At 39.5% G+C, this 25,386-nt stretch overlaps 1 protein-coding gene across 1 annotated transcript in view; it reads right to left on the reverse strand.

The window, feature by feature from the left end:
• The window catches only part of jeb (low-density lipoprotein receptor domain-containing jelly belly protein), a 102,517-nt gene extending 78,464 nt beyond the window's left edge, over window positions 1-24,053 (reverse strand). The window contains exon 1 of the mRNA XM_090155763.1: window positions 22,828-24,053. Within this exon, the coding sequence (XP_090011889.1) occupies window positions 22,828-23,284 (457 nt within the window). The 5' untranslated portion in view covers window positions 23,285-24,053. The remainder of the gene's footprint in view (window positions 1-22,827) is intronic.
• Window positions 24,054-25,386: the final 1,333 nt, after the last annotated feature.

Raw genomic sequence — 25,386 nt, forward strand, 5'->3', positions numbered from 1 at the left:
CACGTATGCTAGTCAGCGGCGTGCGCTTTGATCACCTCGGAAAACTTAAGTTTAAAGGAACCAATTAGATACCGTTCTGATTTGATTTGATCCCCAATAAATACATTTTCGTTTATTAATGAATGATGATTTTTTGGAACGTAAATTTGATTCGATTACGAAGCTGGGTTCCTAGCATTGTATTATAAGAACACCTGATAAATAAATTCGATTCGCGGGGTATAGAGGTGGATCTTATATTAGGGGGCTCATCTCGGCAAATAACTTTTTCAGGAGGTCTCGGATCTAAACTATCGCCCAGGGTCTACTAGAGAATATCTCCCCTCGTCGGAGCTGGCTTCGCATTACCGAAATTACGGCGGGTATATAAGAGTGGCCAGATGGCCGTAGAGAAAAAGGCAGTTTCTGCCGGAGCGCTGCTGGGAAACGCGAAGAGAGGGTGAGAGGGACGGGAAGAGCGAGGCGCCGTAAACATCGAGGGAGGGCTGAGGTGCCCATTCACGGGGGAAATCCGACGATGGGACCCGATAATTCGATAACATTCGCGATATCGCTACAAATTTAAAATTGCTTTTCAAACTTTGAATTTCCCAAAAGATAAAAGGAACGATTGTCTATCAACCTTCTCTTCCGATTATAGTTCATTAGTTTGCGTTCCGGAGTGATACTTATACACTCTTAAAACAAAGGTTTATTTTCAAACCTTTAAGTGTTTTTTCTTGTCTCATATTTAACACCTTCACAGGTTTAAAAAGGATGTTATTCTACACCTTAAACAGCATTTTTTCTTTAAGGGTGTTTATTTACACTGTCTGGGGTAGTTTTGTCCTTCGTTTTTGCTTCCTTTACTACACCGTTTCTGGTATAAAACTACTCCCCTCAGGGTTCTTAGCTACTCCCTTTAAGGTATACAAGACTAATTCTTTTAAGGTACTAAACGACTCCCTTCAGGGTGTTACTTAAGGGTTCTACAATACTCCTATTAAAGTGTTACACTACTCTCTTAAGTGTTCTACAATACTCCCTTTAAAGTGTTAAACTACTGCCTTAAGGGTTCTACAATACTCCGTTTCAAGTGTTACACTACTCCCTTAAGGGTTCTACAATACTCCCTTTAAAGTGTTACACTACTCCCTTAAGGGTTCTACAATACTCCCTTTAAAGTGTTAAACTTATCCCTATAAAGTGTTAAACTACTGCCTTAAGAGAACAACACAATACCGGGTGTTAAATCACTCGGTTTATGGTGTAATATAACACCGATTATACACCTTTTCGGTTTTAAATTTGGGACAAGATAAAACCTTTAAGGGTGTATATATTAATATATTTTAGACCCTTAATATACCATTAAAAAAACCTTTTTTTAAGAGTGTAAGGTATCTAGCGGTTGTTGACTGCGTGGGAATTATAGCTGCAGTAATTTACCAACGATGTACGCGAATTAACGAAAACCTTTAGATCGAGTATTTATGTTTCACTACGTCGGAACAACGTCCCCTAAATTAGATCGGAGATTGATCAATACTCTACATTTTTTCCTTATTAATTCACTTAAGAAATCTAGTTAAAATTACTTTAGAAGAAATACCGAACGCTTAACAAAATAGTAACAACGCGTATAACTTAGCTTTGTTATTGAAATGTATTTTAAGCAAAACTCAATATATACTAGGGATGCACCGATATATCGGCTAATTTTTCAAATATCGGTATCGGCCAATATCGGCTTAAGCGAGGCCGATATTAGCCGATACTTCTGGTATTAGAAAAATATTTTCAGGAAAAACTTTAAAAAAAGGCGATACTCAACTAACTAATTAATGGAAAACATTTATTGCCACAACCTTACATTTCCTTTTAAAAAGGCCAGTTGATCGCTGTTGTAGGAAATAATTATTCGCGTCCAAAACGGCCAGGAATCATAAGTGGTTTTTAGACTCCAAAAGCCATAGATCATATCATTTTTTAACAGGTGGTTACGAGAGTAAACAAAAAAGCATAATATTGTGATAGGTAACTTTGTTAATATCGGCCGATATATCGGCTATCCTAGGCCGATAAAATCGGCCGATATATCGGCTGTACCCATATCGGTGCATCCCTAATATATACTAACTTTAAGAAATGTAATTCTAAATAAAGTTGAATTTTGGGGTTATAAAAACGATTGTTCATTCAGGTCAGGGTTTACTAAATTGAAATTCGGTCTTCTTTCGGAGGATGGCTGATTTTGTTTTCCAAATTTCATTACATTTGGTTGGGTAGATTTTGACAAACAGCGTTGGACTATAATTGCCATTTGAGTCCCTCGCGAGGGAGAGTTTCGCTAGATCCGCTCCAATTAAGTTTCAATTAAGTCCGAAATCAAAGGGTACTTTCTCGAAAAGGGCCGTTATTTTACATATATCTCAATCGCTTTAAGACAACGTCACGGCCAAGGTTTCGCCTTTCGCTGGGAATAGCCGAAGTTGGGGGAAAAGGGAGAGTCATTCCGGTCTAAACGCGAACGGGCGCCTTATTTGATGGAGGGCGAGGTACGTTTCGAAATGGGCAAAGTGAATTTCATCGGTGCTCGTTCGTGGCAGTAGCGACGCGGGGCACGACTCCATCCGAGTACTCGCCTTTTCCGCCTTCGAAGGAGTCCCGAATGAAATTACCTCGAACGATCTACACGACTAAGGCGCGTGGACTGCGTCGACGTTTTGTCGTAAAACAGCGGGCCTGGGCTCCCGTTTTGTTGCTTAGCGAGTCCCCAGAGAAGCCTCCGACCCACGACCACTTTCAACTTCCACTAACGTATATATATATATATATATAGAGGGATAACGTATAAACGTAAGAGTATAGCGCAGCAGAGTAAGGGGCGTACAGGAGCCAAAATAGGTGGCACACGGTGGAAACCAAAGACGAGAGATGGTTCCGGATTTGACCCGAAGCAGCTGACCGCGTCTTACACGTGAGCAAACTTCCGATATAGACTGCGGATAATGGTTACCATGGAGACTGAAAATGGCGCTCTTCAATTAGGAAGGCGTTACCTACTCGCGGCAGGCATCAGCCAATTTAGGATTTTCCGCAATCGGAAGCGTTAAAAGTTCGCATCGAGAGATTAGCTTTCTTCGCTCAATCTCGGCAGGATACCTTCCCCAGTCAGCCGCCTTCCCACTTAGTGTCGGGTTACGCTCCTAAAAGGGGCACCTAGTTCACGAAATTCGTCCGGAACTTGACAGCTGTAAAATAAATCCCACTCGAGTCGCTGGCCATTTTCCCTCATTACCTCCCCCGCCCCTTCTCCGTGACGGCCACCTCGCTGTCGTAATGGGCGGCCAAACCGTGATAATTGGCAGGGAAACAATCCCCCTCACTACCCCTCCGGAATAATCTAAGGCGGCCGCCATTTTGATTCGTCGGAAGGACTAAAGAGTACATTTATAGTGCAAAAATGGACCGAGAGAAAACGGTTAAAAGAGGATTATACTTGATTTGATGTATACATAAGCGGCTTTAATTTGTTACGCTCCCTCTATAGGCGGAATGGGTAAATAAACGTACCCCGCGAAGCGCGGTCAACTGTGGTATTGGAAAAGGACAGCTGCTTGAGATAGGACAAATTAAATCAAAGACCTTTCGGTGGGTGTGGAGGAAATGGTTTCGTCGCGGGAATTTGGGGAACAAATTAACGCGCGCCATCGGGACGACGACGAAATTTAGAATTTTGTCAACCTTTTAGAATGAAAACGCGCGAGAATAAAAGTCCGGAGTTCGTTCAATGAAAACGGAGAAATCGCGTCATTTCCGAGTTTCGTAAGTTGAAGCGCCGCCTTCCCGATAATTAGGCCCTTCGCGTTTCACGAAACAAATCGTCTCGACTAATGAATAAAGGGGCTGAATTGGCCCTTCTTGAAAGTCGTTTTCTCTCCGATGGGAATCTTCTCAATCTTAAGCCCGCAGATATAAACTAATTTCTGGAAACTCAAGGGCGACCCTTATAGAGACTCGCTAAAATATTGGATCTTAATTCGGTACGTCTTTTGACAAAACTTCGCGAAAGTTAAATTACTCGAGAAGTGTGTAAAAAAGTCAGAACATTCTATAAACCAAAAGGCAGTTATTTCTTCAAAATGTCTATAGATACACATAATAAAAATGTATTGGCCCAATCATCTTATGTTGATTTCTATGATATTCTATAACCTAGAATATTCTTTAGAATTCTACAAAATTCTACGTATTATAACGCAAAATTCGTTCTTTAGAAAAATCTAGGTAAGGAGACCTAGAAATATATCAATTTCAATTTATTTATCATAATATTGATGTTTACGTAGATGCGTAATATCTTTAGAAATATATAGACTATATAGGACCACCTTCAGCCCCTTTACAGCTCTATAGATTCTATATAGCTTTTTCATAAGGGATCAAAAACAATAAAAAATAAATATGTACCTCCAGGCAAATTCTAATGGGTTCCAATTCCCACAAATAAACGAATGAATTTAAATTGTAATATAACCCGCGTTGAAACATTTTTTTTTATAAATACAATTTTCCCGATGGAATTCAATGTATTTCGCAAATTTGAGAGGACCCGTGAAAGCGCGTGTTACCAGATAATACCATTAGATGTATTAAGTGATGACATCAGAAACATATAATATATTCTTAGAAAGTGGCCATATTTTTAAAAACGTTTTCCTTAGTTCGTGGGTATGATCATAATTAATATTTAGTATCGGTTAATAACAAATATTTTTTAGTAATATGTAAATTATTTTACAAAACTATCACGACATAATATCTACAAAAGCATTTTGTATCAATTTTAAGAAAAATACGAATACGAACTTCCAATTAGATCGAACCTATAATTTAGGCGTTTTATCTGAATACAATTTCAGCGATACAAATCGAATGAAATCCAATGAATGAGAGCACGTCCCACACGTAAACGTGTCGTTAGCTTCATTAAATATAGAAGAGAAAATAGTGATCAGCGCGAGCACGGCGGCATACATCTCGGGCGAGCGTAATCGAAAAGCTTTTAATTCGACAGAGGGCAAATAAATGAACGACGAGCAGCTTCGATCCCTCTCCCGAGTCGTCCCGACCAGACTGACTTGTCGAAGCCTATTAGGCCCTTCCATTAGAGCTGGCTGCAGTCATTTAGACCATTTGGCCAGCTGGTCGGGGCTGCGGTAGGCGCTCGGCGCGGGCAAGATAGATTAATCAGGGCAAAATGAAGATTCGTAAATGAGAAACTTTGAATTAAGGGCAGTACTTACTTAAACGCGAACCTCCGCGCGAAGTATTGCCCGTAATTAACGTAAATTTTAATATTTAATAATAATTAAGTGTCGGTTAAATTGCCAAACACTTTCGTACAATCTATAAGAATTTTATCGATAATTTATTTATAAAGATGCGGGGAAAAGTAGGATTTTGAGCATCACATTTCAAAATATATTAAAAATAAACTTCAAAACGAACGAAATATACAAAAATATATATAAATGGAGCTCTCTTTATTTCCGGGTATCTTCTGGAAAAACGACGTGACTAGTTTTGACAAAGCGAATAATTTTGAAGGAGAAAAGTGAACTAAAACTAAATACCGTTCTCTAAAATAGAACCGGAGAAAAAATAATGTTGCTACATTAAGGATTACACACTGAAGGAATGTAGTTGAAATATCTTTATAGAATAAATACCAAGAAGATTCTGGTTAACGGAAAGAATGTATTCATAGTAAGAAAATATTATCGTTTTGATAAATATAATTCGACATAAATAGTTAATTAAATTAAATTAAATTAAAAGTATAACGTTGTGTGTCTAATTTATTTAATATTTTACCTAAACATACATTATAGGTCATCGAAGACGGTCTATTTTTGAAAATGGCCAAATTCTAATTTCGTCCGCGTGCATTCCAACCGTATTATCCTGTATCTTTACCTACTAGCAGATACTACACTTTGACCTTACCCAAAAGCTTGTTAAGCTTTTGTTAATACACTTAGAGGTACAGTCTCGTAGATTTAATGATATAATGATTTTGGACCTCAAATATTTCAGGTGACATTTCGCAAATCAGGACACAGCTCTAGGCTTGTAAGTTTGGTATATATGTAAAGTATTACATTTGGCCTGACAGTCTATGATAAACAGTTTCGCTAAAGAAGGAGCTGGCTTGCAATTATGTTAAAAACGTGTTATTAGAAAAGGTAATTTTGGATTCTTCCCTCGAATCCTTAACAAAATAAATTTTATTTATTTTAAATTCAGCTAAAGCCTTTTACGCGAATTACATTTCAGCCATAATATTTCTGAGAGGTGGAACTTAGCTTACGGAAATTATTCTTTCGGTGGAAGAAAGCTCCCATATATGCCCGGATTATCGCTGCAGCTCGTAAAAGTGGAAACTCTAAAAAGCGTATTTTTTACGACGAAGAAAATAAAAAAATATATTTTTACGAGCGTTTCCTACGAAGCCATTGCTCAAAAATATCGCCTGGCCAACGTTATATCCGCAATCATAATTAGGTAACTAATTTAAAATATTGTCGTCGAGAAGCGAGAGTTACGGACGTAATCGTAAAAGGAAGGAAGAGATGTGGGCTAGCCCGCAATACGTAATTGTATCGTTGTTGGAACACTTCTACAGGCGTAAATAGGTGAGAAATAGACAAGAATTATTTGAGATTAGAGTTGTTAATTTTCCGGAAAAATTAAATGCGGAAAAAGTTCGAGAAAATTTTCCGCAAATCGAAAAAAAAACATAAATTACTTACAGTAAACATACTACAAAACATTAATAGTGTTAAATTGTTAATCAGTTTAAACAAGTCTAGAGGTTTAGTTTTACTTTTAGATTCGAAAAAATGAGGCGGAAATTCCGCTTTATTTAAATTTGCAAATAATATATTAGACTAATCATGGAATGAAAACTTTTTTTTATTTTTTTCGGAAAAATACGGAAAATTTTCCGGAAAAAGGCCTCGGTCATTTTCCGCGGAAACTTTTTCCGACTGACAACACTATTTCAGATTCACGCACTTTCTATATTTCAAGCTGAAGTACTTAATATATCTCGGAAGCATCTATCTAGGCATACTAATGATACAAACAAACTTCACTCATTCCACGTGTACTACTCCCACTACATTTGTAAAATATACAAATTTGTGTTTATTTATTTATAATTAATAATCTTAGAAAATTACTATATTATATATTTAGCTATGCTTTTTATATATTTAAAATCGCGGAGAAATGTTAAACTATAACACAGTGACAGGAATATTAAAAAAATGAGCAAACTTAGGGTGGTCCTAGTGGAGAGAAGTTGCGTAAAGCCGGATATGTGTCCCCCCAGCGTGTACGCGAGATTTATTCTCGAGTAACCCCGAGGAAGCGGTCAACGGATCAAGGAGCAACACGTACCCCTCCGCGCGGCATTGAGGGAAACATCGGCTGGGACTCGTCGTGACTTTAATATCGTCTATTTAGGGCGTTACCTTCTACCAGAGTCTCTACATCTTGCATTAATATAATGAGAAACTGCTTTTTTTTACGTAATAACTTTCATACGAAACAAGTTATTACCGAGCTTCTCCAGCGTCGCTAAAAGAGCGTCTACAAAGCGCGGGACCCTTCCACGTAAGAAGACCAAACCCGATATAAAACACACGTACTACCATAAGTAACATAATAACTCTAAGTATGACACTTGTAGATTACTCACTCATTTTTTCTTACTTCATCCTTTCTTCAACAAAGATAAATCAGTAAAACGACTAGCAACCCTTTGTGATTTGGATTTTTCTATTGGGCATCCAAAAAGAGTCAGAGTTCAAATTCAGCCAATCATATAGTTCTCCAAATATTGAGTAACCATAGTGCGGATAAATACGCATTACACCTAAAAATGGCGGTATTCAAAATCACGCCAAATTCCCGGAATATCACGTTAACGGAAGTTGGGTTAGATTAGTTCATGGCGCTGCTACCGTGGGGCGCTATTTGAAAAAAAACAACATTGTGTCATACTTAGAGTAATTATGTTATTTATGGTAATACCATATATACTTCACGTAATAAACTGTTTTGTCAAAGCACAATTCCACGAACGTTTTTTTTATTATAGATCCTTTATTTACCGATTAATTAATTTTAGGAAATTAATTAAGAGTAAACTTTCGTTACGAAGGGCCCTTAGCTTTCACGTGACCTCATCTTCTCTAAAGCGGAAGTTTCGGTCAAGTAAATAGGAAATCTTGGAAGATTTGTAAGATTTCTTGGTATCTCGTCAACTTGACAGTTATTCAAACCGGAAGTAACAACTATTGACGTCATCGTTCCCTCGAGATTCGTAAGATTTCTTTGGAGGTAGTTTACAACAAGAATTCAAGATGGCAGCTCCCTTAGAACATTCAAGTTAAAAATTACTATTTAAAAGTAATGAAAATTGCACCTTATAAACGTTTATGGGAATATTAACGAAATTTCTATTAAACATAAGTTCTTTTTTAAATTAGGTGTTCTGGCTTTAAGATTTTTTCTTACAAGACCTTATTATTCAAATAAGAAAATGTTTTTTTTTCCATTTGATGCACCGCAAGTTTATAATCTAAAAGAACGTAAATATCACCCTAATTATAGTTGTTATTTTTAGTATAAGATTTTGGTACATTTTCTAAATATATATTTTGGGCCATGTTGGCAAACGTTTTCGTGAAACATTTGAGTCGGTTTTTCCTAGGGGGTGGAAAATTTGAGAACCAAAAACACTTTTTTCATTAATTAAAACGGATTTTAAATCGTTTATTTATATTCATCAGTAGATTCCAAAGAAAATCATCTAAGGAAAATGTTGGGAGGGAGTCATTGATGTGTGGCAAAGGGATTAAAGGGCCACACATTTACCACGGTAAATAATGAAATGATAGAGGTCGGGGATTGTTAACTTTTATTCAATAGATAAAGCTCTCAAAATTATTCGTAAAACGTTTTGATCAAGTAATTTATATTTCTGTTTTATCCGATTAATTTTTTGATAAATTTGTAAAATTAATCGGAAAACGACGTTTTTTTCGATAAAAAGCTCAAATTTTACGAATAATACATATTTTTTAATCATTTTCCGAAATATTAACCGGTAAATTTCTTTGTTTACATTTTTTCCCAAAAAAAATCAATTTAATCATTCATAATGATTAACCGTTACCGACCTCTATGAAATGACATAATTATGGAACAATATGAACTGATGGTTTTATTGAGATACTTATATAAGGATGGTTTATCGAGAACGCGGCGCTAATGCGGGACACGCGTATTGTGACCGGATGACAAAAAATTTAAAACACGTGACGACGTCAAAGAGAAATGAAAATGGAGAAAATAGGTTCCGAGAGAGGATTAAGGGGGAAGTGTATTCCTTTCGGGAACTACTGAGAGAAAGAACTGGCTTAGGGACGTTTATATCCCGCAACTTTCCTAAAATAAAAGTATATTTCTATTTCCCAGAAAGAGTTCATCGTGTGAAATAGAAATTTTGGGTAAGTCTCATATAACAAAATGAAAAGTCAGTAAGACTTCGTACGAGTTCATGGTTTATTTATCAAGTTTCAATCGGAAGATTTTATATAAGTCTTAATAGAGAGCAACCTAAACTAAGGAAAGTAAGCAAACGCGGGAAAAAAATTGCCAAGTTGGTTCGGCTTAAATAAATGTCAAAGGCCATAGAACGGTAGAAATTTTAGTTGACTCCGATCCTTGCCCGAAATAGCGATACAAAAGAAAACATTTAAGAACCACCCGCGGTAATTGTCTCCTATTTTCGGTAACGATCTAACGCCTTCGGAAAGCCTAATCGAGCAAAGCGGAAGAAAGCTCCCCGGACCCGAAGCCTACAAAAACAAAAACCGTCGAGGAGGGGCATTCCCCGATTTCTGCCACGGCTCAAAAACGACCTCGACTGGCACCGCGTGGCGACTGAAACGGAGGGTAAAGTGACGGTCTTCCGACACGATAAGCGAGTGTCGGCTGATTGCGCGAACCGCGGGGAGACGGCTATCAGTCTGCCCGGGGCTTTTATCAGACCCCTATCTCTGCTTTTCTCTTCTCCCTTTTTTTAAATGGGGGATAGTGAGTCACGCGAGCCGCGATACGGGAGAGCCACAGTGCAGAGATAGAGAGGGGGGGGGCGGATGAAGCCCCGAAGGCTGATGGAGATTCTCGCCTGGAAGAGGGAAATCTACCAAAATTGAAGCGCGTGAGAAAGCGAACAAAATAATCTTCTTCGAGTGGATCGGAGGGAGAACCGGAAATGGCTCTTGGCCTTTCTTCCGGGAGTTCGCCAAAAGCTATAGAAGCCGCCTTTATAATAAGGGAGACGCCAAGATTTGGGGAATATAGAGTATAGAGGAATCGTCGAGTTGGGCCGTTTCCTCTCGGATGCGCCGGGTGCCTTCTCGTGGACCTTAGGCTTAACGAGTCGTAAACGAGCGCCTACCAGTCCCCACCCGAAAACGATTTTTCCCTTTAGAAAAGTAGATTACGGCAATCGATTCGCTTCGCTAGATTTTAATTCATTCAATGAAATAACGTTAGAACTCTAAACAGAGTCCGCGGTTTGTCTTTCAAAAAACTAGTTTAAATAATGTTTGACGCGCCCGTACTTAAGGCGAATAAACTTCGTCGCTATCGTCACCGATGACGTCATCGTACGCTTCCGGCTCGTCGTTAAGGGAATCATCCGAATAGTTTTTTTCAAAACTGATAAATGGCCTTATTATTACTCAAACTCACTTATCACAGTTTCATTGTTACTATTGTTGAATCAGAGAAACCCTTCTATACAATCATCCAAAATTTAAAAACGTAACCAATCCGTTGGTTGACCTAGACCACGGCCAACTTTGATTTCTCGCGCATCTCTCGCGCTACAGCGGCCATCTCATTCGTTGACGTTCCTGTGTTAACCTATGAGCAAAAGATGTGTATGACGTCAGCGCCCCTAGCGGATTATTATTTTTAGTATAGTTTTTACTTTGGGGACAATATAACCACCGAGCGTGGCGCTGAACTCCTACACATTATAGTACAGTTTATAGGGGTAAAATCATTGCTCGCGGAATTTCGACGAATGTGTTGGCCGTAGTAGCGCGAACAGCGCGTGATCAAAGTTGGCCGTGCCTAGACAAAGGACAATCACTTCAGAAGAGCGGGGATATTGGCAAATTAATAATTATTCATTTTAACGGTAATTAAAAGCGGAGTTATTAGATAATAAACGAGTCTTTGGGCTCTTCAGCTTTGTTCCAATTTCAAATCGGGTCCTTCGTAAGGTTTCGAGAGAGCCTCATTCATTGAAGATTGAGGACGCTTTGATTCGAAGATCAGTCTTGAAAAGGGGCAAATGACAGCGTAGACTTTCACTATCCAAATGATAACGCCAAGCGAAACTCCTCCCGCATTGGCAGAGCCATCGGAGGGTTTAAATACTTACAAAAGGGAATTCCTTAAACCCAAAATTTATTTATTTCCTCTAGTTCTATACGACACCGTCTTTAATTTTACCAAGAAGCGGTTTAAGTTTACTTTTTTACGCTGGTTACCTCGATTTGTTTACAAAGTCTTTTTTTACCTATCACACGTACCGAAACTTTAATGTTCGCGTTTCTCTGCTGCTTGGTTTTGCGCTTGTTGCAGCCTACTTCCAGGGCCTAGTAAGCCACACTTTAAAGCTCTCTGGCGCTCTTTTCACTCATCGTAGGAAAATGGGACTTAAAAACAGGCATACTTCTCAACTCACCCCCTAACAACTCCTTAAAAATGTTGCATAACCTTTTGAAATACCCTGTATAAATACTACTTTGAATATTTGTTAATGGAAAAGGATCGAATCATAAAAGTAAAGAATAATAATAATAATAATCAGCTAGGCTAATACCCAAGGCACCACCTTAGGCCTAAGTCATCAAGCGACTTTTAAAGCCATTAATTCAGGTGGCCGGGTTACAATGCGTAGGACGGTGGTGGCAAGCCTTTCACGCCACGCGGGCCAACAGCTCCCTACACTAACTAATACCGTTAACCTCTACAAGTTTTTATGGAAGGGGAAATCGAAGAACTCGATGGAAAACCCGTTAAACCCGATATAAAACACACGTAATACCATAAGTAACATATTAACTTTAAGTATGACACTTGTAGACTGCTCACTAATTTTTTCTTACTTCATTCTTTCTTCAACAAAGATAAATCAGTAAAACGACTAGCAACTCTTTGTGATTTGGATTTTTCTATTGGTCATCCATAAGAAGTCAGAGTTCAAATTCAGCCAATCATATAGTACTCCAAAAAAATTCGTCTGTTGCGTAACCATAGTGCGGATAAATACGCATTAAGCCTAAAAATAGCGGTATTCAAAATCGCGCCAAATTGAATATCATGGAAGTTTGGTTAGATTAGTTTATGTCGCCGTTACTGAGGGGCACTTTTTAGATAAATAATTGCGTCATACTTAGAGTAATTATGTTACTTACGGTAATACCATATACACTTTACGTAATAAACTGTTTTGTGGGAGAGAACTTGCAAACTCTACGCGGAGGGAGTTGTTCCTAGTTTCCACCCACTGCTACAAGCTGGGATCGAACCCGGCTCCTCTTGCTGCGAGGCGAAAATGGTAACCACTCCGCCACCCTACCGAAGCCTCGAATAAAGACGGCACGAGAGTGGAGATAAACTAATGGTTAGCACTTGCTTTAATTAACCGTTAGGGCGCTAACTTTGTAATTCTCTGGAAAGGTAAGGAAAAGGAAATAAAAGGCAAAGGGCGGGCAAACATTGCGAGTCGCCATTGCCATTAAAAGTCCGAAAGAGCCTCTTCCAGCAGATAAAAGTTTCGCTCTCTCTCTCCTTGTTTTGGGCTCCCCACCAAACAAAGGCAATTCGAGTATTTTTGGGCTCGAATTAATTACCGGTTTACCGTTTGCTCTTTCGCGGTGGCCATTCGAAACCTGCCGTTTATTGCGTCAAAACTGATAAGCTCGGATCAATTCGCAATTACGGTCGAGTATCGCGTTTTTTACGAGCTTAATCAACAAATAAAACTCTTATAGATTTTAACGAAATTATTCTGTATTTGTTTTAGGCGATGGTCGCGTATCCCTATGCATTCAGCTTTCGATAAAGGCCCCCCGGCTCGCTATTCTCCTACGAAAGACTCGAACGCAATTTGAAAATTAATTCTCAAAGTTAATCACGGCAATATAAGTTCGAAATCACATCGTTAGCTAGAACAATTTGCAACTATTTAATAGCATTTCAATAATAATTTAAATAGAATAAAAGATGTCATTATAAGAAGACTGTATTTTCCAGGAATATTTATTTAGACTTTATCAATTCTAAAAACGTTTTTTCTGAGAATTGAAAATTTTGCATTTTAAATTAGATTTTATGGTAAAGAAACAAATACATAATAAATTATTCAAGTTAATAAATGTAGAAATCTAAAATATAAAGATAAAGTATTTGATTTGATACAGAAATTTTTTAGAACGATCGTCTCGTTGCCACCACCCTCCTACGCATTGTAACCCGGCCACCTGAATTAATGGCTTCAAAAGTCGCTTGATGACTTAGGCCTAAGGTGGTGCCGTGGGTATTATCCTAGCTGATTATTATTATTATTATTATTATTATAATTACATTAAATAATTTAAATTATATTCGCAAAAAATTATTAATTTATTATTTAAATCTTAATAATAATAATCAGCTAGTCTAATACCAAAGTCAATTAAACTTTTTAATTGCAAGCCCACTGATCCCTACACTCGCTATTACCGTTCACCTCTACGAGTTTTTATAGAAAGGCGAAACCGAAGAACTAGGAGGAAAACCCCTTTAACCAGTGGGAAGAGAACTTGCAAACTCTACGCGGAAGGCATTGTTCCGAGATTTCACCACGTGCCACAAGCTGGGATCAAACCCGGCTCCTCTTGCTGCGAGGTGAAAGCGCTATCCACTCCACTAAGACCTCGTCAGCGAGTACGTAGACGGAATCACCCTGTATATTCCCATTAAAGCATCCAGTGGTTAGAATATATCACTGGATTCGGCCACTTAACGACTGACAGCTTTAAAAAAAAAGGCTAAAAATTTGGGAGTGAAAAAACGGCGACGATTGAGAAGAGAAAAAACGAAAAAGGTCATCAAGATCCGTCCGCGGACGGAAGAAGAGACACCCCGCGTAAAAAGCAAAATTGAAAAAAAATTGACGATGAGAGTGAAAAAAAAAGAGGTGTCATGACCGTGAAATTTAATTTACAAGTCAGCGATTAAGGTTTCTTCAAAAAGGACGGCTAAGATTCGCGGGCGAGATTCGGTCCGAAAAAAAGGATAAAATGAGTCTTCAATGATGGGCTGGTTTGCTAATAGACGATCGTTTAAAACGTTCAACCGTCATCCATCTTGGCCGCTAACAAGCCCTTTAATACACGTATAAAGGAAGAGCGCGCCGCCGGCCGGGGAGTGGTGGCATCGCCAATTACGTCATTTAAATGTCCACCCATTTCCCATTACCGTTTTCAACCGGGCGCGTCTGATTGACCGCTTAACAACGGCAGTGAGGGGCGAAAACTTTACCCAGTCAGCTACGTTCTAGACGTAGCATCAGATCGGCTCGCTCCTCGAAATGGTAAAGGAGCTACGAGCCACGCCCCGATGGGAGCAACCGCGGCTATAATCCGTTTCCTTCTTGTCCCCCTCCGCACCCCCCCCTTAAGAGGGGCTAAGCCGGCGATTAACACCCGCGATTAGAAGACTTACACTACATTTCTCCCACGCATACTTCTCTTCATAATGGGGTCTCATTGCAATCTTGACCTTGCCCGCGATAAGAAGGACATTCGCGACGATTTTAATATCTAAGCGAATATATTTCGCGGACACTGCATCGAATAAAACGGCTGTCCCATGGCAAAACCTTATAACCAACAAATTTTTGAAAAATTAGATTTTTACGCATCAGTTTTACTAAGGCATGTACAAAAGTACTGTAGAGGTTTCAGGTAAAAGTCATATATATTTAACTATTTATGAATTAAAAAATGGTTTTGGATTTCATAATTTTCGCATTAAAAACCACGTTAAAATTTTATAACTTAGGTTTTGAAAAAGTCAAATATCTCAAAATTACGATCGTGTTGGTTAAAAGGTTTTGCCATGGGACAGCCGAAAAGTTACGCCCTACGTCCTTACATCTCTAGAGAATTCGTTTCGAAAAACCGGTGTTTCGCGTCAACGAGCTCCCGGGAGATGGCGCTAATAAGCTGAACCCTGTAAATTAACTTTTCCCCGAGCTTGAATGTAACGCGTGTCCAACACTTCTACAGGCGTAATACGCGGTAGACCAACAAAATCGGTGCAGTTTAATTTCGAGAAAACTTCGAAAAGGAGTTGATAGGGATTTACTACGCCGTATTACCTTTTAATACGTGTTTTCCCTTTTAATGAGAATATTTTCCTAAGGTTACTAGCGAATTTGATTTAGAAGCGCTTGGCTGCGGTTAACTTCCGCGGGGCAAATATTGCGCGGAAAGAAATTTGAGAGGGTTTGTTAACAAGGTAGCTTTCGAAACGGGGAAGATGTACCCAATTAATACGTACTTAAGAAAGACGCTTTCCAGGTTTTAAAGAATTTTTATTACTTTATTCATTTAGAAGAAAATTCAAAGCGTTGAATTTATTATAATCTCCGGAAGATATTTTTGAGATTTCACAAAATAAGAGTTCATTAAATATTAAATCGCCCTAGCAAATTTTAAAAATTGTAATTATCACCGAAATATTAGTGACGGATTCATCCTAGTTTAAACTCATACGTAACATCAGTGGCGCCGAACGCGGGAGCTCACGAGGATTGAGTTGGGAAGGGCGTGAAATTAGCCGCTTCAGATTTGCATAGAGCGACGTAGCGGCCAACGAGAGAAGCTTATTAACTGCTAGATTTTCGTCTGCTAAGCAGACGCTTTGAGATTTATCAGCTGCCTTGCAGACAAAAATAATAAAGTTTATGAATTTCCCACGTTGACCGCTACGTGGCTCTATACAAACTTAAGTGGCTAATTTATCACCATAATTGGCACTGTAGTCAGACATTGATGATTTTAACGTCTTTTTGAATACTGGAAATATTCTTATTGGTTTACGTATTTAAAAGTATGTTTTCTAATAGTCAGAAGTGTTGACTTTTTTTAATATTCTAAAATTTTGAAAATAACGAAACAAGAATTGACAATTATTAATAACACCAGAAGTAACGTAACAAACATAAGCATTACAATTCCTATTCTCACAAAGCTAACTTGTTTAAAGGTAGTCTGTTTCGACAATGATAATAAAATTAATTGCGTTAATAAGGACTGTCAACTATCCGCTAGTCATTTCTAGTTTTTGGAACTGCCACCAAGGCTTATTGAAAATTGAAACAATTTCAAAAGTAAAATAAGTCCGCTTACTTATTAAGAATTATTGAATCAAAATATAAAATTTACTATTATTTCTGCAAGTGTTTTTGAGTTTGAGACTTAAACACGTTTTCTCTCTTATTTATCGCCATCAAACTAGCAAGGCAGAAAGTTTACCAACAAACCGAAATCGTTCAGCGTCATACTTAAGGGAATTATGTTACTTATGGTAGGTTGTAGATCGGGGTAGTTTCCCAAGATTCGTATCACGACTAAAGCTGTATGAATAATAGAGCAATGGAGTGGGAAGGGAGCTCAACTTCATCAATGCAGCCTGGCAGGATCGAAGTGGGCCTCACAAATGTACATGGCGCCATCTGTGAAGAAGGGTATTACCAGTTGGACGGAATAGTTTTCCCTTCCGCTAAAATGCTTTTTCACAGAGTACTTCGGAACCCCTTTCCATAAAAACTAGCGGAAGTGAGAAGGCACGGCCCCGGTGTAGGGCTGCTAGTGGTTAGCTACGGTAGGACCATTCAGCACATAAAGCCTCGCTTACTAGACTAGTAACTCGCGTGGGGTGAAATGATTTAAGAACCTCTAGAGTCTGATGCCATACATTTATTCATTACATCATGCGTAAATTATTCGGCCATTCTGTTGACTAGTGTGCAGACACGAATATCATTGTGGCGTACCAGTTTTATAAACGAAATCTATCAAACTATGCGTGGAAAGCTCAGAATGAATCTTATTTAAAGCAAAATTGAGGGGTAAAATATATTTTTTAAAAGAGCGCAAATCGGAAATGAGAGGAGCGGTGCACGAGCTGAGCGGTTCTTTAACCTAATTACCCATCACTGAAATGATGATTTTGATTTTCCAAATGTTACTATAAAAAATATAATAACCTCTATAAACATGGCAATTTCGAGAGAATGCCGATAGATAGCGACACCTAATTATAAGAGATAGCTAGCTAGCTACCTATTTTATTTCCTGGCTCGAAACTCAGTCCATAATTATCATTTACTTTGTAAGAACGTATTTATTTACACAGGGTGTCCAATAAAAATGATACAGTGCTAATAATTGAAAAGCTATTTTTGATAGATATTTCGTATCTTCCAATCGCATAGCACGCGCGGGGGGAATTAGATTATACCAGACTCAATGACCTTGAGCCATGTCCTCAAGGTTATTTAAAACCGTTGGGATTAGTGATTCGGTTCCAAATAGAAAGATGTGTGCCATCGCAAGAGGAATCTAAAATGTGATGGCGCACACTTACGAATTGGAATCGACCTGCCAAATCTAACGGTTCTCGAGATACATTTCGAATGACCATAAAGCCATGGTTCAAGGTCAACCGAATTTTAATAGCCTAAGATATCTTACCAGAGTAAATTGGCCCTGAAAATTTCGATGCCGTAGCGCAAGTACTTTATAAATTATTAACACCCGAGCATGATCTCTTAGACATTTTGATTTATGACCTGGCGTTTATTTTCTATGGGTCAATTACATCGGTTCAGATCCCGACAATATAAATAAATAAATACCTTATTGATATTATGTTTCCTATTAAATATATTTCGAAGAACAAAGTATGATTATAAACAACAATGTTTTGATTAATATTTCATATTTTGCGTAATATTGCATAATATTAAAAGTTAAAGTTTAAAAGATTTATATCGACAGTAAGGAAATTGAACTTCTATTACGTCACATCTGGAAACACGCAATCAATCTTAAGGGAATTAAATTAAAAAACCCGCTTGTAATAGAACTCGATTTGGTAATACAAAGATAGCAAATCTAGCGGGGATTGGATAAAAGAACGATTGCCATAATTTATTCCATTAAAACGTGCAGCAGTCACCCTGGGGATAAAATGCTGGAGCAAGTTGAAAGTTCTTATTTTTGTTTTGTAATCACGTTGCGACTAATTCTGAATTTTACGAATGTCAAATAGAAAAGTTATAAACCTTTTGGCTTCTTCTATATTTATTTAAAACGACAAAATGTGTCACGTGGGGGCAAAATGAGATATATTTAGAAAAGAGTAGAAATCGATTGAAAATGAATAACAAAAGAAACTCAATTTCGGTTACGTATTAATAAAACATTCCAATTTTTTAGACATACAAAAAATCGAAAATTAATAGGATAATAATTTATTCATAATCAGTTCTAAAAATAAACCAGGGGGTATAGATTTAGCGTATTTGTTTCGTACTTTTAAATAGATATTTAAACTCCTTTTCAATCATTACCGCTGTACTTGACGCCGCAAACGGGTAAACTCGAGTTTGCCTTCCAAGTGAATGACCATCGAGCACGGTCGAGTAGGAAGTGTCACCGGGCGATCGTAATTTTTTCCTTCTGAAAGCGACGCAAACGGACCAAATTTATTACGTTCCTTAACTCGGTCATAGGCTCGAAATGACGTCACCGCGAAACCCGTCCGAGGTAATCGCTCAAAGACCAAGAGGTTCGCGTGGCATGCCAAACTAAATAAGCGGGAGGGAGTCAGGCTGATTGCGAAAGGAAGGGCTCAAGATACGTTCCCCCGGCAGCGGCTCCCCGTACAATCGCGTAGAGTTGGAATGCTATTTTTATACGATCCGTATCGCTTAATGTTGCTCTAACACGATACGCTGGCTATATATAATTTGGTCGCCCGAATACACTCACTCTTGTAGATTGGATAACAGCGAGATTAAGCCGCGTTCGCGTGCGTGACCACTTTTACTTCTACAATGATTTCATCGTCATTATTTCGTCGTTTCGCGTTCAAACGATCCTAACACAGGGTTCGTACGGAACCTGGATATCCTGGATAACCTGGAGATGTCAGGGATTTTCAAATTGGGGAAAAAGTCAGGGATAAGTCAGGGATTTAAATAATATCGTAAAAAGTCATTGATAAATAAGGGATTTTATTAATCAACAAACTCTGAATCGCGGAGAAAAATTGGGTAACTTATCTTGGGCGCTCATGTCTGGCACCTTTTCCCGAGAGAGGAATTATTAAAAATATAATTAAGTTTGTGATATAAGTAAGAAATAAGTTCCTATGTATAATATTTAAAAAATTTCACTTTGTACTTTTACCTATGAAATCATGAAAATTACCAGGAATATTACCAAAACGGTCAGGGATATTGCCAAAAAAAACGATCAGGGATAACCTGGATAAGTCAGGGATTTGAAATCCGAAAATTTCGTAAGAACCCTGTAATAATAATAATATTAATACCGCGAGTATTGTCTAAACACGCATTTTATCTTGGTGTATCTTATTTTACCAAAAATGCTTTAATAATACGAGTCGAAGGTGTAATTCAATTTAAACCACAATGTTCGCTTTTCAACACGAACAGCGCTAGGAAAAGAAGAATTTTGAATAATTATCTATCGATTTGAAGTATATTTAGAATTTTTATTTAAACACTTATACACAGAAATATCACGTTGTCTTCCGTGTTCTCAAAAATTCGAAGTTTAAACGCGAAAGGTGACGTGACTCTCGGCGTTGTCGTTCGACCTTCAAGAGCACTACGCTTAACCTCTCTCGTATCTCTAATACGATAACCCCTCCGCGAGGGAAACAGAGATACCGTTTATTGCAAAAACGACGTAACTTCGCGAATCAAGGCTTCTGAACAACGTTATGACGTAATCTCATATACCGAATAAAGTTACTGGGTTTTTGAACGCGTATAGAAGGTTTAGACTCGATTTACATTTACTGCGGGTGCTTTCGTGAAAACCCGTTACACTAGCGCTGTGGTTCACTACCTTTTAATTTCATTGCCCTCGTTATTTATCGTCTCTCGCGGCGTTTTTGGCTATTTTATTTAAATTATCAACATGAGATAAAGGTTAAAGCTCTTAGCGTAACTAAAACTTAACGAAAGTTACTTGATTTTAGCCTTAAGGCGAGCGAGTTTAGCTAGAGAGGGGGAGTGTTGGGGAAGTTTAAAACGTTTTACGAAATATTTCGCGCTCCAGCGACGAGAGAAATTCAGTCGAGATGGCGACCAGGGTCCGAAAGCGGGGGACAGTGCCGAGCCGCTAGCCTTCCACTAAATGACTGATGACGTCACGTGAAAGCTATCTATAGAGCTATTTACGACGGGAGGAAAGTATATCTCTTAGCTGACGTGTTCAGTGTCCAGCTAGGAGATCAATTAACGAATAATTCGGCTCGTTGTTGGTGACGTTGTTTACGCGTTGAGCGTTTGGGCGGCCCAGGAGGAGGCTTCGTTAAGCGTCGGCGACTGATCCGCGCCCCAACTATAGATCAAGTTGAGGAGAGTGTATTGTAGTTCAAGGCCTCCTCAACGCAATGACGGAGAAGCACGCACTCTGTTCGGCCGTCGTCACGCCGACTTTAAAACGCTCCTCTTACGTAAACAAGGCCAGCTATGACGTCAACTGAAGCCACCCAAACCTCCCAGAACGACAGCCAAGAGTCGACGGAACACGAACCCGCCGATCTTTTTCATTTCATTAATATACATTTATTTATACAGTTTCGTCTTTTTGGAGTTATCATTAATGAAATATAAATACGATTAATAAATACGGTTGACGTCATCATTGGCGTACTGGAAGAGCAACGTCGCTATCTCTTTTGCCCCGCCCCTATCTTGACCGCGTTTCTCGATCGCGTTCGTTGAAATAATAATTTCATGGAATTTATTTATTTCATTTCTATTAACATTAATGTATTTAATAATTAAATAAAGTCGTGATTTCAAGACTTCATTTAATTATTAGATTTTGACCACGGTAACGAATTTTAATATATATGATAATTGATTTATATTGCATAACTTAAAATTATAACTTCTTAAAATTAAACTTTTTTTAGTAATGTTTTAAAAAAAATAATATAAATTTTTTATATATAATTTCATTTGTTGGTACCGTGTAGAGGTCGGCGGAACAAATAAATTAACCGCAAAAATTTCAATTAATCATTAAAATTAGTATTATTTGTTTTATACGAATAAATTATACGATTAAACAACGATTTAACATGCAAAATTGATCATTTTTTTCGAATATTTCTGAATAATTCTCGGTTATGGATAAATATAAACAATCGTATAATTTCTTATTCAAACACCGACCTCTAGTTGGTAGTAAAAAGGTAACCTTGTTTGACATAGACCTACGGGTCGAAAGCTCACTATATTTTTAAAATAAATTTTATCTAATTTTACACGTGTTTCTTCGGTGCCTCCGATATTTTTAAAAATATCGGAGGCACCGGTTTCTTCAAATAAAATTTGATTCTAATGTTTTTTTTCCCATAAGTCAAATTTTAATATTTATATTTGTAACCGTGTATTTGGTGTTAAAAAGTAAACGTAAGCGACTGAAGCGTAACAAATTTGCCTATTTATATGAAAATGTAACTAGTAAATAAGTTAAAACTTAAATCTACGGGTATGTTGAGATAAAATTAGGATTAAGTTATCCGCGAGATGGAGTTACCTAATGAGCGGGAACATTTTTCGGTATAATTAAATGGCGTAAGGATTATTCCCAAAAGAATCTTTTTTTACGAAGATTTCCACATAGACGAGAACCGGGCACAGTTACACGAAAAAGAAACGGAAAGTGGAAAAATTGCAAAATGGGCCAACTCCGTCGCCATTATCGCGACAGACGCCTTCCTCGGAGAAGTTGGCAGTTTCCGGGTTCCAATAATGATTTTAGCTTCCGAGTAAGTGTACGGGGTATTTTTTCTAAAGACGATAGGCCCTTCGGTACGCGGTTAAGTAGACATTCACTACGATCTAAAAAATCGCACGAGGTTAGAATCGGGAAAAATGAACCGTCCGAAATGGACACCAACCAACCTGTAGCCGCGCGACAAGTAGCCATCGGACTTACTTAAGAAACAAAAAAAAAGGCAATGGGGCAAGCGAATAGCGTGGCGCGGGCGGGGGCTGTTGGCGGGACGATTCTAAATACGTAAACAAAAGAATTACGCGGATTTAAAAATAGATCGGTTGCGTGCTCCGAAAAATAGATTGTGAGAGCCGATTTTGTCCTTTGTGACGAAGGAGCGCTTCGCGAATCGGATAGATTTCGTTTTATTACTTTATCTTATATTTTGATATAATACTGATACTTTCGTCATACGAGTGTAAAAAAGTTGGAAATTCTTCTCAATTTAGAAAGTTTAAAATAAACTTCGCGAGAAAGGTACTAGTTTCAATTTGGAAAACCGCGGAGAAAAAATTCTCAATAGGGATCGTGGTGTTGGGAGGAGAATAAACGAGGAGCGAATGGTGAAGAGATCGTGACTCACCGATAAGAGGGACATCGTAATTCCGTCTTCTCCTGGGTTCGCGGACTCCCGCGGGGTTGCCAGCGGGCAGACTCGGCGGGGATGGCGTCTCGTTACCAGCGGGGCTCTGCCTCGTCCTTTGGCCGGCGTCGGAACTGGTGCCTGCTCGGAGGGCTCGACGCTGCATCAGAGCGGGCGGGCTTCCCTGGAGAGCGAGGCCGACGGAGGGCGAGTGCCCCATCAGCGGCGACGGCGGCAGGCCGACGGAGGAAGCGCCGAGGACTCGAGAAGATGGAGAGCGTGCCGAGGATCGGAAGGGATTGCCCGCTGGTCGCTCGGCGCGTTGCGGAGCCGAAGCGGCCAACAGGGCCAGGAACGCCCTGGTGCGGGGCGTCTCGACGGCCAAGCCGGACGCCACCAAGGTCAAGAGGGTGCAGAGAAAGAAGGCCAAGGTGGCCAAGACCCTGGCGTAGAGCATCGTGACTCGGAAAACTAGAACGAAGATCAATCCGAGAGAACGACTGGCTCGATTCGACTTCGACTAGAGACGACGCGAACTGCTCTCACCCGGAATAGGTCGCCGGATGTAGCGAAGGTACGCCTTCTTTTAAACACGCTGTAGTTTCCGCGAGAGCGGAACGAATGTCAATGTCCTCAACCAGAAAAACAGTCTAGTTCGAAATTGTTTTCCAAAAAATCTTCAAAAATCCAAATCCGCGAGAGATAGAGGGATATTACGAGTTAGAAAACTTCCACGCAAATTTCCGAATAACAAATCGAAAAGAACCGATTTAAAAAGTGGACGCGATTTAAACGACTAACACTTTTCCTTTGGCGGAGAGCTACTAGTAGTAACGGGAGAGCGGAGTTTGAGAGAAGAGCGAGAGAGAGAGAGAGAGACACCGACTCCGCGCGATGGATTCGAAAGACTGAATGAACAGAGAGAGATAGATAATTGTACGAGAGTCCGAAAAAGGTTCTTCGCTGGGGGGAAAGTAATATGCTCTTTAGGGTGTCCACGCGCCGCTAATACGGCAACGTAATCGAAGAGCTCGAGTATATTAGTGGCGGAATGTCGAGAAAGGCTAGCCACTGTTTTCGCGCGCTGACTCGAAGGCTGGCTGGAAAGACGAGCGCTTTTTATATCGTCCGCCGCTGCTGTATGCCGCTGCCAGAGTTAGTTTCGGTGCGGGACTACTTTTGCGGGCTTCTCTCACCGCGAGCTCGCTCTCACCTGTGGCCCGACACCGTGCGCCTCGCCGTGCAATACGCTTCGATTTATTACATTTCCGCCCACACACTCGGCGTCGCCAGCCACTGCCGATGCGGCTGAGTAAAGGGCTCGCTCCGGCCAGCGCCCCCCTTTTGCCCCCCCGCTCTAGCCCCGTTCGCCCTGGCGGAGACTGCCACGCCAGAGAGAAATCCCCTCTTCCAGCCACGCTCTCGCGATTTCGTTTCTCCGCTGCGAGAAAGCGACAGAAAAAGAGAGGAAAAATGCGGATCTACCGCGATCTCCGGAAGAACCGACAATCGTACGTTAGTTATCGGACAGTCGAATCAAAGTCGAGGAGACGCGCTGAGAGATACTGTTCCTTTAAAAGCGGCTCCTGGCTTCCACGCGATTGTCAGCTGATCGCGAAAGTCCGTTTCCGTTTCGGGCGACGACGCGCACGCTCCGTAAGAACGGAAAGTCCGAGTCCAAAATGCTTCGGCGGCGGGAAAACGCGTTTTTACGAAAGCTCCGAAAAAGCTCTCTTTTTACGCTGGTTTTTTACTGCCATTGTTTTTCGCTCCATTTCTAAGAAGGTCGGATCTCTAATGATCTTGACTAAGAGGTCATTAGAGCGAATCCTCGATACACTAACTTCGGGGGCGTTTTTACCCTTTTGTTTTTACAGTATCGAACGTCGAACAAAACCATTTCGCTCGCTTTCTTATCGGACTCCGGAATCTCGTTTCTACTTTCGTCATTTCCGTTGGTTTACGATTCTATTGAAGTATTCCAGAAAGAACTCGTTCGTTTCGAAAGAGACAAAAGTATCGAGCCGACCATTCCCTCGAGGAAGTCTAAGTTTATTTAAAATAAGAAGAATATATAAGAATAGAGAGAGAATAGCTGAAAACTATTCGTGAGTTCTGAACCGTTAAGAGAACGGCCTAGGACTGAGCTGTAACGTCACGCAAAAGTTCTGGATAGTTCAGAACTTTTGTACGAATAGTTGTGATTCGTACGATTTGACGTACGCAGCCCGATGTGCAGGCGAATTTTAGAGATTTCAACCTTGAGTTCCGACCAGTACTTGCTCTTGAGCAGGTACCATTTAGAACGGTTCAACAAGAGGTTCTTGTCTGCGAATAGTTTGGATTTGGGTAGTTCTAGAATTTATTTTGCCGAATAGTGCGCATGGGGACTGGTTGAACAGTTCAGAACTCACGAATAGTTTTCAGCTAAGGATTACCATCTGGAGGACGAGATTATCTATCTGTTATCTCGTCCTCCGGACGGTAATCACCAGATTATAATTTCTCCCCTCTTATTTACCCCATTCCCCAGAATTTTCTGGCTTTCTCCCCCTCCCC

This window comes from Leiobunum rupestre, chromosome 8 (genome assembly GCF_980474605.1).
Source record: "Leiobunum rupestre chromosome 8, qqLeiRupe1.1.hap1, whole genome shotgun sequence".
NCBI classification, from domain to species: domain Eukaryota; kingdom Metazoa; phylum Arthropoda; class Arachnida; order Opiliones; family Sclerosomatidae; genus Leiobunum; species Leiobunum rupestre.